The following is a 12,772-nucleotide window of genomic DNA, read 5'->3' as shown; positions in this document are numbered from 1 at the left end:
TGCAAAAAATTTAAAGCATTTATTACTATCCCCGTAGGTTAGGTTGTTGGCATCAATGTTTCATTTCAAATTTTATTAAAAAAAAAGAAACAAACGAAAACATTAAAAAAGTTATACACCTTGTTAGGCACTTGAATTGTTTGATATTTTGTTGTTCATTGTGTAATGGGCCTCTAATACATTATTTGTAGTTTCCATTTTGGCAAAAAATTAACAAAATTTAAAAAATTAATAACGATTTTTTTTCAAATTTTAATATGTCCGAGATGCCAAAGAAGGAGATTCCCGGATACATGAAGTACATCATGGGCGGTCTCGCTGGTATGATGGCCACCACCGTTAACCAACCGCTAGATCTGGTCAAAACCCGAATGCAGCTTTCGTTAACCACTGAGCACAGGTCCCCCTTTGACAAAATGGCCAAAATATTTAAGACCGAGGGTCTACTGGCCTTTTACAATGGATTAAGTGCGGGATTGATGCGACAGGCCACATATACGACGACCCGAATGGGCGTCTATCAAATGGAGGTGGATGCGTACCTAAATCGTTATGGAAAGCCACCTTTCTTGGCCAGTATGGCCATGGGAATCGTGGCAGGAGGGATTGGAGCGGTGGTGGGTAATCCGGCGGAGGTGGCGCTCGTCCGTATGATGTCTGACAATCGACTGCCACCGGCGGAGAGGCGTAATTACAAGAACGTCGGCGACGCCTTCGTGAGAATTGTGAAGGAAGAAGGAGCACCAGCCCTGTGGCGAGGGTGCTTTCCCACCGTGACTCGTGCCATGTTGGTCAACATGACGCAGCTAGGCTCCTACTCGCAGTTCAAGAACTACTTCTCCCAGTTTTTGAGTGGTTTGGGCCTGCATATCGCGGCCTCCATGGTATCTGCACTTTTGACCGCAACCACCTCGATGCCGCTGGACATGGCCAAAACCAGAATACAAAACCAAAAGACTGCCGAGTACAAGGGAACAATGGATGTGCTCGTAAAGGTGGTCAAATACGAAGGTTTCTTCTCGCTGTGGAAGGGTTTCTTGCCTTATTTTGGTCGTATAGGTCCTCATACAGTGCTTGTATTGGTATTCCTCGAGCAACTTACTAGAGCCTACAAAAAATTCGTTCTGGGTGACACATCTGAATCTAATATTTGATATACGTTTTATGGCTAATTAAAATTTTAAGTTTTTCCAAGAAAATGGTATTTTTTAAAAAGTTTTTAATGAAGTGTTTAGTGAAGCAGAAAACCGTGGAACATCGGCTGCATCTGCCCATCAGCCATAATTTATATAATTTCCTTAATCCCCATACAACAATTGTGAAAGTAAAAACATGGGTGCTTTAAAAATTTAGTGATCGATCGGTCATCCAAGCCACCCTTATAAGTAGAGTAATTGATAGGTGAAAAACGCAACCCCAGATATACCAAGTCAAGGTATACAATGAGCAAATTTTGTCGCATGCTAGAAACGAACATCCCACCGGTCTATCCGTCCCGCTTCGACGATCAGCTGAGCTTTGTTTTCCGAAGTGCTTATCAGTCGGCATAGCCGACTCTGCGATCAGCCGGTCCAGTACCGGCATTATTCCCAAGTCACTTGCGTTCCAACGTTACGATCGAGCGGTTCGCCAGCGGTAGGGCTTGAGGTTGCGATTGGAACTCGGATCGGGTACGGATCGGCGCCGGGATTCCTTAACTAAGCTGCTTCTGTGCAGGGAGATGAGTTAGGCCGGGCGGCATCTCTCAATTGAAGCCACTTAAGTTGACGGCCGAAGATCTGTAAAGGAAATCGCTCACTCAGCCGGAGCCGGGATGAATCAACGTGATCTTTTTGCCGCGGAAGTGTTAATTTAGCAACCAAATAATCCAGCTTGTAGGTTTTCGCGGCTCAAGTGCCGTCTTCCCATCTATCTGAAAGCGGTTATTGTGTACCGACATCGCCTAAGTCGTGCCTTTCTGTGGCCCGTTGCCCAAATAAAAATATGTAAATGGAATCATGTGTGTGCCACCGTACCAGATAGATACGTACATAAATCAGTAATTAAGTGATAATTATTTATGGTGTGAATTAGTCCGGACATCGACAAATCTCTGGCCGTCGTTGTAAATTACTGGAATAGCTGACAGACCCACTTGACACAGGTGAGCTTGCACCGCGATAAGAATCAATCTATCTCGAAGAAATTTTATGACAGCACAGTGGGCACTCCTCCAGATAGGTGGAGGCCCGTTCCCTATCGCTAACGCCAGCGATCGATCGATTGAGTGATTGATTGATCGCTCGGTTGCCTGTCGAGAAAATTTACAGGCTCCATTGATTCATTGATTGCCGGAGCAATTTGTCATAAAGTTTCGGGGCCTTAAAGATTGATGACGGAAAGCCCACGGAAACTTTGAGCTCATTTCTTTATTAGAATTATGACCTCATAAATCTGTATATATGCAGATGAAAATCTAAATCGCTTATCTCGCACTTTATCTGCCTGCATGTCAGGCGTTGGCAGTAAACTGCAATTTCTCTATTGTCGGGTCGAGTGATTTGACACTTCGATTACCGTCGAGGGAAAACATTCGAATGCCGGTAATTGCGGGCTGTCAGGTGGGGACTTGTTTAGTGGGTCGCATGTAAATTATTTGGCATTTATCATTTGCATTTGCATACACCTCAGATAATCCGCGGACTGTTTCTGGATATTTACCTCAGATAAGCTGAAAAAAAAGATAATGACGCGCAAAGGGTTTCGCTCTAGTTTTAGTTTATCATTGCTTGTTGACTCTTCCAAAGGGCAATTAAAAGTTTACTTTTGTTTATTTTTAATGGTAATTACCAAGAGCCAGGCGAAAATTCTGTTTTCTTATCGGCCGGCTTGATTAAAGCATGTGAATTGCCAAAGTAAATAGTAAACTGCTTTTAATATTTGCCAGGGGCTTTAACAAAAATTCAGAAGTTTTCAAGAGCCCGAAACATAAAACGATACTTTCATTACATAGGTAATGAATCGTTTGAATTGAATATAAATTTAATTAAAGTTCCAAGCGGCACTTAATTGCCCTTTGTGACAGTGAAAGTAATATTTATTTTACAGCAAAATTTTGGATATTTTCGCCCCTCGTTTATGAAAACGATTTGTCGGGTTATTTGAACTAGAAATTCTAATTAGCTGCATGCTCTCTGTATAATAATTTGCCAACAATCGAGCAACAGCAAACAATGATGCAAACTAACACGCTCCGCTAGGCATTTGAGTTTTTGTGATTTGCCATTGCTATTTGTTTAAATTTTAATTGGAAATGAAGCGGCAGAAATCAAATTAAAATTCGATTCCCCCTTTTCTGGCAGAACGCAGTAATGTAGTTAATGTTTGGTTAGAGCCATTAATGAGTAGACAATTGATAGGGCAAACCGAAGCGTGTCAACAAAAACTGTGTGCGGTTGGCACTTCGACAGTATAAATATATAGTAGTATACGCTTAAAAAATTAAATATGCCAATAATTAAATTAAAAAGTGTCAACAGAGTGGGACTAAGGGATGCTCTATATTAGGTTATCGATTCTGTATTTAATTACATTTCTTCTAGACACTTTAGATTAGGTATGAAGGGGCAGAGCCATTAATAGCTTTCAAAATCCAATCAATTGAAACTAATTCATGTTTTTCCACTATAGTAATCATTGTTTACTATAATTGTCTGTATCTTGTTCAAGTGATTGTACTCAGTTCTACACTTCTCAGTCTCTCAGTCAATGTTTTGCAAATTGAAATGACAAAGCTACAGACAGGCGGCCGGCACCGCGTGTATTTGTGTTTACGGGTTCTGCGAGTCTGTGTCATGACATTACCATAGTCTCTGACGGGCAGACAAAACCGCACGTGATCTAAGCTGATTTCTTCTTAACGTTGTTGTTTCTGTTGCTGATGACAAACACCCACACACACACCCAGCACACGACACACACTTGCATCCATAACTGGTTTAATAATCTCGATTGGGTCACATGACAACACAGCGGCATAAACTGGTGTTTTCGAATAAGTTTTTTGAGCACTAAATGAAATTAACTAATAAGCAAATTAACAATCGCCTCGAGTCAATTAAGCGCAATAAAAATGCCCATCTTAAGTGTGCACGCAAAAAGCTGGGGTCAAAGGTCAATCGCCCATTTTTCATCTGACGGCGCCGCCATTTCACATGTCATTGTTTATGACAAAAGCACACACAATATATCATTTAAATGGAGCAAATTGGGAAGGGAGAGATTGTTATTTAATATTGGGATTTATGATTATTAATGTTTTAGGTCTTTTGATTTTTCTTAAAAAAATACATTTTTTAACGTTTGGATATTGAAGTTCCTATTAAACGTTAAAACGGCTTTAAGCTTTAAATAATATTTATTATCTTTTTTCGAACCAATATTTTCCTTTCCTAGAATATACAATCTTTAATAATTTTTGTCAGTGCCATAGAATATATTACCCATCCCTTGATGGACAACAAACAAACCGCAACAGCAACAAATATATATATATGTCTATATGGGGACGTCATCGGGTCTGATCTGGCATCTTGGAACACACAATCATTATCATTGCCCCGATGCGTACACACTCGTGCATGCCCACAATTTGTCTGTGGCGAGCCGCGAGAGTTGCAATTTTCGAATTAAGACAATTGCCACACGAATTACGGAGCCAAAGATGCCCCCGTCTAGATAAGCGACCCAAGACATTTTTCTCCGTATTGTACTTTTCTGTGTTTTTTTTTTGCACAAAATCAATGCCAAAAGTAATGCAAATTTTTTGTCCAACTCGTGTTACTTGGTGATGCGGCTGCCAAAATAAATTGAATTTTAAATGAACGTCGCAAAACCTCGGCAAGAGCCATCAAATATTTAGATAACACTGGGGACTGAAGGCCCAAGGCTAGACGAAAGATATGAGAGGACATCACCCGGTGCCATGATGCTCTGGGTTCTAGAAAAGTGTGCTTTACAAAAAGACAAATTTATTTTTCAAAGTTTCATTCCATAGAACCATAAAAATGGTTCTAAGGAAAAACTATTTTATAATTAAATATTTTTTTTATAATTTTTATTCACATCAAAAGTTTCTAAAACTTAAGCTAATATCTAAAAAAATGTTATCTGACATATCTATTTTAAAGTAGAAATTTCTAAAGTCGACTACCCCATTAAAGCATTTGAAAACTAAATCTGATAAATCTTAGTCCCTGGCCTTTTGTCTTCCAAGCCAGAAGTACACCCACTCGCTACCAAATGAATTGTCGTATCAGATACTTCGCCTCAGATACATTGCCTCAGATGTGCGGCAGATCAGCGGTAATTTTCCAATTGACGCCTATTACGGTTAATCGTAGCAGTGACCCAAGTCCGAACCAAACTTAAACTAATAATGTGCCCAGTTTAATGGCTAAGCCGCAACAAATCGCCCGGTCAATCCCAAGTCCCCGTACCTCACACCGGCACCCACTACAAAACCGCCACAAGACCGCACGACATCGTTGTCTCGTACATTGGAGCACCACTACCACCATCAGAGTACCAAGCAACCCATTCAGAACACCATGCTGCGTGTCTACAGTTCCAAAAAAATAGATATATATTGGAATTTAATGACTATTGTCCATCGTAACTTTAATATATTTTTATAATATCAACAAAGCGAAAAGTTAAGATGGTTTTCTACCAAAAGATACAGCATTTTTTTAAACTAAGAACTTTAGGTTTCTCTCAGTGCATGGGTGTGCTATTGTTGTTCTTACTACTTAGCACGCTAACTAACTAGAAGTCGCAGTCGCTGCTGGCGTTGCTTTAACATTTCGTCGCTTGAATTAGTCGCACCGCGTAGGTCGAGGCAAGTGGATTAAATGGTTACTACGGATTACGAACAAGCCCAAGTCCCAGTCCTGCGTTGAGCTATTCATTATCCTGGACATGCAATTAGCACGTCACCAGAGAAAGGAGTCGATGTCGATGCCTCAAAGGGTTCGAATCGGGATACCTGAAATTGCTCATACGACCCGTTGGGCGAAGGGCGATTGCCATTGCGTATACGTCGCGTTGTCCAGACCGTTTTCTCGTTTAATCAAGCCGGCTTTTGTGAACCCCAACCACGACTGCGGATATCCTTAGCCGGAACTCGGTGTCTGTGTCCTGTTTTCGGGGTGTCGGCCTGTATTCGATTGTCTCTGATTTTCACGCAAATGTAATCCTCGACCGCTTGATTTTGTTTCGGTTGGGTGCGATTCGGTTCGGTTCAGTTTGTGTTTCGTGACTTGAGTAAAAGGCAAAAGTTGATTCATCAGCCGCAGGATACAAGCAGGAAAACAAACAAACAAAGCTGGATGAGTTCACATGAGTTTGGCCGAACAGCGAACAGCGAGCTGTGAGCAGCTTTCGTTTGCGTCAGCAAAAAAATAAAATAGTGAAAATATAAAGCACAATACCACTGCAACGACACATCCTTGAATGTAACACACACATGCGAGCGCCAGTAAACGAGAGCTCAGTCACGCAAAACGCCAGCGCACTTTGACCTCATTTTGGGCACCGTTTTACGCTCGAGTGTGTGACCCTGCCACGCCCCCGCATTGTTCCACCCCCGCCCTATTCACGTCCGATATTCGACATGTGTTTGCGCTACTTCTCCGCTTTCGGTCATAATGACTTCAGAGCGTTAGTGTGTTAAATACCCCCAGATGCAGTCCGCACAGGAACAAAATTAAATCAATATGTATGAAGATGTCCAGTGAAATTATTTCCAGTGCTCGTTACCCATTTAAATATCGCATGAATGGCAAAATTAAGCCATTTCTGGCCACTTAATAAAAATGAATACACGAAATGCGTATTTAATTCAATAAATTCGATAATATATCTACGTATATGAAGTGAAACAAAATAAAATGGTGGCTCATTTTAATTTTGAATTACAATAATAATAATAGAATGTGTTTTTGTGCTTCCACCATTAAGGATGTAGTCTCATGTGTGAGGTTGAAAAAATCGATTTTTTTTTTTTCACATATTTCGATAGTATTGTTTATTAAGAATGTACTGTTAAAGTTTCAAATAAAAATATCAAATAATGACAGAGATACAGCCCATAATCGAGAGCGCGCCTACACCGAAATGTATGAGTTTCTCGGTAGCGTCTAAACTTTAGACGCGTTTTTCTCGGAACGACATTTTTGTGTGCGGCGCAGGTGATTCACAAAATTCTATGGTACCGATCTAGCTGAAATTTGGATATGTTGTTTTAAAAAGTAACACCTCTGTCCCGTACTAGAATCATTTATTTTTAATGATTAGTTTTTTTTTTATCATTAATTTAAGATAAATTTTTTAAATTTTTTAACATTTTTTTTTTTGTGAGTTCGCCATTTTGTTGTTTATTGATGAAAATATTTCATTCTAGTACGGGACAGAGCCATAAGCTTACAAAACAATAATCTATTCTAATTTTTTGTTTCGGATGACTCTAGCAGTCGAAATCACCTGCGCCAGGGACCTACCTTTTTTTTTTATATGCATACTTTGGCATGCTATAAAGTGTATTAAACTACACAAGAATAAATTAAACAAAATATTTTCAAATAGTTTATGATGCCCATAAAAACATATGTGAAAATTGGAACGATCGCATTATTTTTTATTACAAAAAAATTTTTTTGAAATAACCTCTAAAAAGTAGGCCGGAACATGAGACTACATCCTTAACATGCTCATTTTTAGCTAATAAAAATAATAAGCTCATCGCCGGAAATGCATTTATATAAATATTATTGCCGCATTAAAATTAAACGAGGTCAATAATGGAATAACAAGTGCAAGTCAAACATAAATGATGCCAATTAATTTGTGCCAATGTAACATGGAGTGTCTATATTGCAAATCAATAAATAAAAATATTAAATATTTAAATATTTGATAGTTCGATGATACAAAAATAAGTATGTGGAGTACAAATTGTGCTAAAATATAGAAGAAATAGTGATGTTACTAATCAACCGAAAGCAGCTGTCATAACAAAGTTACTTTTCAGATTAAAAGTGTCTACAAAATTGTGTTTATTACATAAATTCATTTTAAACCTAAACTAGAGCATCAGAAATAAATGAAATAAGTATTTTTAAAGAAAAACTGATTTATTCAAAGCAAAGAGATATTTTGGAGCAGTCTATTGCAATGGGCTATTTATGATATGCCGACAGGGTAAGGAGAAACTTAATCATATAAACTCATAATTTAATTTTAAACAGTAGTGTCACAATAAAATGACTTAATTAAAATGCTCAGCACGCTTCCAATGCCCATTAAAAAGCCCTCAGAAATCCGGAGCTTGCACATTTCTTTGCTGCCGGACGTCGGGCCAATGCACTCGCTGCCAAAGAAAGAAACAGGCAGCTTGTTTGCCCAAGCAAGTGCGAGCAAATTAAACAATAATTATTTATACAATAGCCAAATAACAGGCAATTATAATTCATATGGAGCTGGCCAGACGGAAACGGCCGAAAAGACGGACTGACAGTCCCGAAACTGGGCTCAACGCACCCAGCCAGGCGTATAAATTTCATTTAATATTCTAAGCCGGCCCAAAATGCAGTGTTACTCGAATCGAGTTTGCCAGTGCGGGTGTGTGACATAAACTATTGCTAAATGCAAACATTTATAGTTTCGTTTAATGGCTTAGAGCTTCAACGAGGGGGCGGCCGGCATTAAATCATTTTAAAAGTGCTTGCAAATAATTGAATTTGTTAGTGCGAAAATGCTTGCACAAATCTAGTCTTTGTCCTGATTCCAACAGTGTTTTTTGGACAGAAAGGATGTGGTTTAAATGCAACGGAAAATTGAATTTTTTCATAATATTTGGCACTTTTAAGAGAACAACAAAGTTCAATTAAACTCAATTTTTAAGAGAAAAATGTGCAAAAATTTGCTTTAAGCAACTTCCACTGTAATGTGGAGTCACATAAAGAAGTCTAGTGGAGCAGAACGCCACGGTTAAATGCCTGCAGCTTCGTAGCATCTATTCCCCCACTCTATTTAGTATCCTGTCTCATGTCCTTTGTCTTCCCGGATCTCGACTTGTTCCTGAAAATGTAGCGACGACTCCTACGCAGTTAGCAGCGCGGATTCTTCCTGCTTGACTTCTATTGTGGAACTCACATAGATCTATATACGATATATCCTCTGGGCTATATATTCCGTTCACACTTGCTGAACGCGACCGTGACGCCATCAAAGACCAACACGAGCACGACAAAGGCCATTGTTGTTGTCTCTGCCATTGTCGTCGTCACTTAATATACAAATTTCAGTAAATATTTTCGCACATGCACGAGCACATGCAGCGGATACAAGGAGTGCAATATCCGCGAGCTGTGTTCGCATCGTGGCACGATTTTCCTTCCTTTTCATTTTCATTTGCATTTCCCTGCCCCGACAACCCCCACCCATCCCCCCAAAACAATTCCCATTTTCTGTCTTGACTTCCTTGGGCAACAATTCGTTCAATTTCATGCAATCAAGTTATTTTAATTCATTACCCTTACGCGACCAACACTTGGGAGACATGCACCCAGTACCTACAAACACTCACTCCCCGTTAGGGCAAATGCCTTGGCATGCCCGGGCAGTCCCCTCCCCTAAGACCCCTTTTAACCACGCCAATGTCTCTGCAAATGCATGTGCATTTCGCCTTGCGACACTTGACATTTACTCACACAAACGGTTGTACACTGAAAATAGCATTGATTGAAAAATGTTTAATAAAATAATGGTAATAAGTAATGTCATTAGATTTTCTATAATAGTTTATAATAAAGAAACAGAAGCAGTAATTTTCACAAAAATTAAAAAACAAAAAAATATATACATATATCTTTTTAACATTACGAATTATAATTATAATAGTAGTATTCTCTAGACTCTCTATTAGAGACTATAAAGACTATAAATGTTGATTATAGTTGAAATAATCTGTTTTATCTAACTCAATTCAACAACTAAGAAAATATGTATTTCTAATTTATTGCCTAACAACACCATTTAAAAAAAAATCGTTCCACATTTTATAAAAATTTATAATAATATAAGGCTTAAAGCTACAATTTTGAAAAATTCGAATGAAATATTAAACTTTTAAAAAGTTCTACATAACATCTATCTATATAAAGAAATATACATATATTTAATATATACATATATAAAAAATTGCAATAATTAGTACTTTTCAATGGAATTTAATAGTGTTTCACATAAAAAACTAGCAAAACTGAGTATAATCTCAAAATTTGATTTTTGAATGCTCAGAACGTATAGAAGCGGAAGTAAATATATAACGATCTTTCTTTCTACATTATATCTAGATTATGTATTCAATTCAATGTATTCAATGTATTCAAAAATTGATACTAAAGATAGATAATACATATGTGATGGATAGATAGAAAACCATTAAAGATATCCATCAAAAAGTGTATATCTAGTTTTTTTTTTTGCAGTGTCCTTGGCTATTTGCATGTGTTTATATTGCACACACACACACACACATACAAGAACACCAAGGAGTATAGAGACTCACGCACGACTATCAAAATGTCAGACATCTGTCATTTAATTTAATTTGACTTCATTTTGCTTTCATTTGCTCTCTTTCCCTTTTTCTTTCCCTTTTTCTTTCCCGTTCCTTGGCTCTTTCTCTTTCCCCTCCAGGCGCTGTCTCCGGCGTATTTTTTTCCCGCCATATATACGACGGATATGTAGCTATAACGGTATATAGCGCGGAAGGCGTCGACGCTGAGCACAAAACGTGTAATTTGGCGGGAAGTGTTCCAGGGGGAAGTGGGGGCGAAAAATGCAGGGTATGCCCTCAGGTTGCTGTTATTACTTAGTTTGTTGTTGTGCTAGTTGCTGTTGTTATTGTTCTTGACTTTATTTGTTGTTGTTGTAAGCGCTACGAGAGGGCGCTCAATTTAAATCGCTTTGAGTTTGCTGGGAAAACATTAAAAAGCGAGGAAATGAAACCAGAACGGGAAAAGCCAAAGAGGAAAGTTGGAGAAAGTGCATCGATCAATGGGTGTGCTTAATAGGGATACTAAAAAAATTCCAACAATTAAAAATAAATGAATGGATAGCGGCGGTATATACGACCACAAGTGAGAATTTATTGGAAGCGTTCATGAAATTTGAATTTCAGTTCCGCTGATAAATGATTGAAATTGTAAATAAAGTTTTACGATTTTTTTTCAAGTAATTGAATAGCTTGATGGAAAAATAACGTATAACAACGAAAACAATTCAGAAGCCTATTAAATATTTTAAAATTTAAATATTCCACACACAGTTTGATCTAATTTTTAAATGAAATTTTATTTCTCTGAACTAAACTAAACTAAACTAGGTTTAAATCACTAATATTAATTAACTTGGAAGTAATTAACTTGGACGCTTTCAGTTGCTTGTTTCTGTGCTTTACTTTCTGCTGAAGCTGCCTTTTGAATTGGGTTTCCCTGCTAAGTATCTCCAGTTCCTCGGGACTGCAGGAGGACAGTCGCTGCTTCTGCTCGGCAATTAGTTTCTTTGTCAACTGAATCTTAGTCCTGGAGACGTGGACATAAACTGCCTCACGGCGTTGCAGCTCCTGGCGGTGCAAGAACATAGCGTAGGCCACAGATGTTTCCATGCTGACGGATAATCGCTAAATGCATACCAATTTCGAATTTTATCGGCTTTTTAAAGGACTTTTCAGGTCGAAATGGATGTTATGCATGCTCGTTCCTGTTAATCCGGTTTTGGCCTTTCCTTTGGGCCGTGATTTTTTCGCGACAATCCTTTGGCGACGCCTTTTTACCTAAGTGGCCGGATTAGGTCGCCGCAGGTAACAGCGTTTCTGTACTCTTTCCCTGCCTCTCCCCAAAATCCTTTGCACTGGGTCCTTAGGCAGTGCTTCTAGTCTCTCTTGAAATCCTTTCTGCGAAGTTAGGTAAACTTTTACGCTTGCCTGACCCCATGAACGGGAAAAAGAGGGATTGCCGGGGTGGCAGCCGAACTTCTCGGTCATGCAGCTCTTCAGCCAAAAACCCATTGCAATTTTTGGGCCATCCATCTAGAGACAACGCCCTCCGCCTCCGCACTCAACGACCGGATGGCACGCACGTCCTGGACAGCCCGGCATATGCATCAATAATTTTTGCCAGCATGAGGCATCACTGCGGGAAAAGTGTATTAAATCGTGGAAAGTTTTCATGGTCTTAGTTATCAAAAAGTTCAATAGATGCTTCGATAGATTTTTTAGTTAGTAAAGCTTGAATATGATATCTTTTAATGGCGGACCAGGTTTATTCATCAGCAATCTTCCATAAATTTTTAACTAGAGCATACTGAAGTGAAATACCATTTCTTCAAGTGTTTATTTTGGCCAGAAACCGAGAACAGACCACCCTGAATACGATCCGGGCCCAAGTCTAACACTTTGAGGTTTATTAATTCGCATGAACTCTGCCCGGCAGCTCGACTTTACGCTCATTTTTCATGCTGCCTGGGCAACGAAAGCCACAATTAAAAATTGCTTATGAACGGAAATGGCAGACAAAAAAGAAATGTTTCCCGAAGAGAAGCTGATGGAAACGAGCCAAGTTGAAGTTTTGGCCATAAGCTGAGCCATGTGAAAAGCAGCTCTAAAAGTTTCACTTTTTGTCGAGCATGTGGGGGCATAGTGGGGGCGATGGAAAACTTAATTTCCTAT

General features: G+C 39.0%; 2 protein-coding genes and 1 pseudogene across 7 annotated transcripts in view; 2 read left to right on the top strand and 1 right to left on the bottom strand.

The window, feature by feature from the left end:
• The first annotated feature begins 70 nt into the window (after positions 1-70).
• LOC108121091 (mitochondrial 2-oxoglutarate/malate carrier protein pseudogene) lies at positions 71-1,194 on the top strand (annotated as a pseudogene).
• Positions 1,195-1,613: 419 nt separating this feature from the next.
• Positions 1,614-12,772, top strand: part of axo (axotactin) — a 60,102-nt gene continuing 48,943 nt past the window's right edge. For all 6 annotated transcript variants that reach the window (XM_070279597.1, XM_043214206.2, XM_043214209.2 and 3 more), the window contains exon 1: positions 1,614-2,143. The gene's annotated coding sequence lies outside the window, so the exon portion shown is untranslated. The remainder of the gene's footprint in view (positions 2,144-12,772) is intronic.
• LOC108121109 (uncharacterized) lies at positions 11,420-11,710 on the bottom strand. The gene has a single exon (XM_017235043.3). The coding sequence runs from the start codon at positions 11,708-11,710 to the stop codon at positions 11,420-11,422; it is 291 nt and encodes a 96-aa protein (XP_017090532.2).

This window comes from Drosophila bipectinata, chromosome 3L, assembly GCF_030179905.1.
Source record: "Drosophila bipectinata strain 14024-0381.07 chromosome 3L, DbipHiC1v2, whole genome shotgun sequence".
In the NCBI taxonomy this organism is placed as follows: domain Eukaryota; kingdom Metazoa; phylum Arthropoda; class Insecta; order Diptera; family Drosophilidae; genus Drosophila; species Drosophila bipectinata.
The sequence above is the reverse complement of the archived record's forward strand: the minus strand, read 5'-3'. Positions and strand labels throughout refer to the sequence as shown.

Excerpts from the sequence above, each read along its gene's own strand:
- LOC108121109 (XM_017235043.3), bottom strand. The coding sequence starts at position 11,710 with ATGGAAACATCTGTGGCCTACGCTATGTTCTTGCACCGCCAGGAGCTG.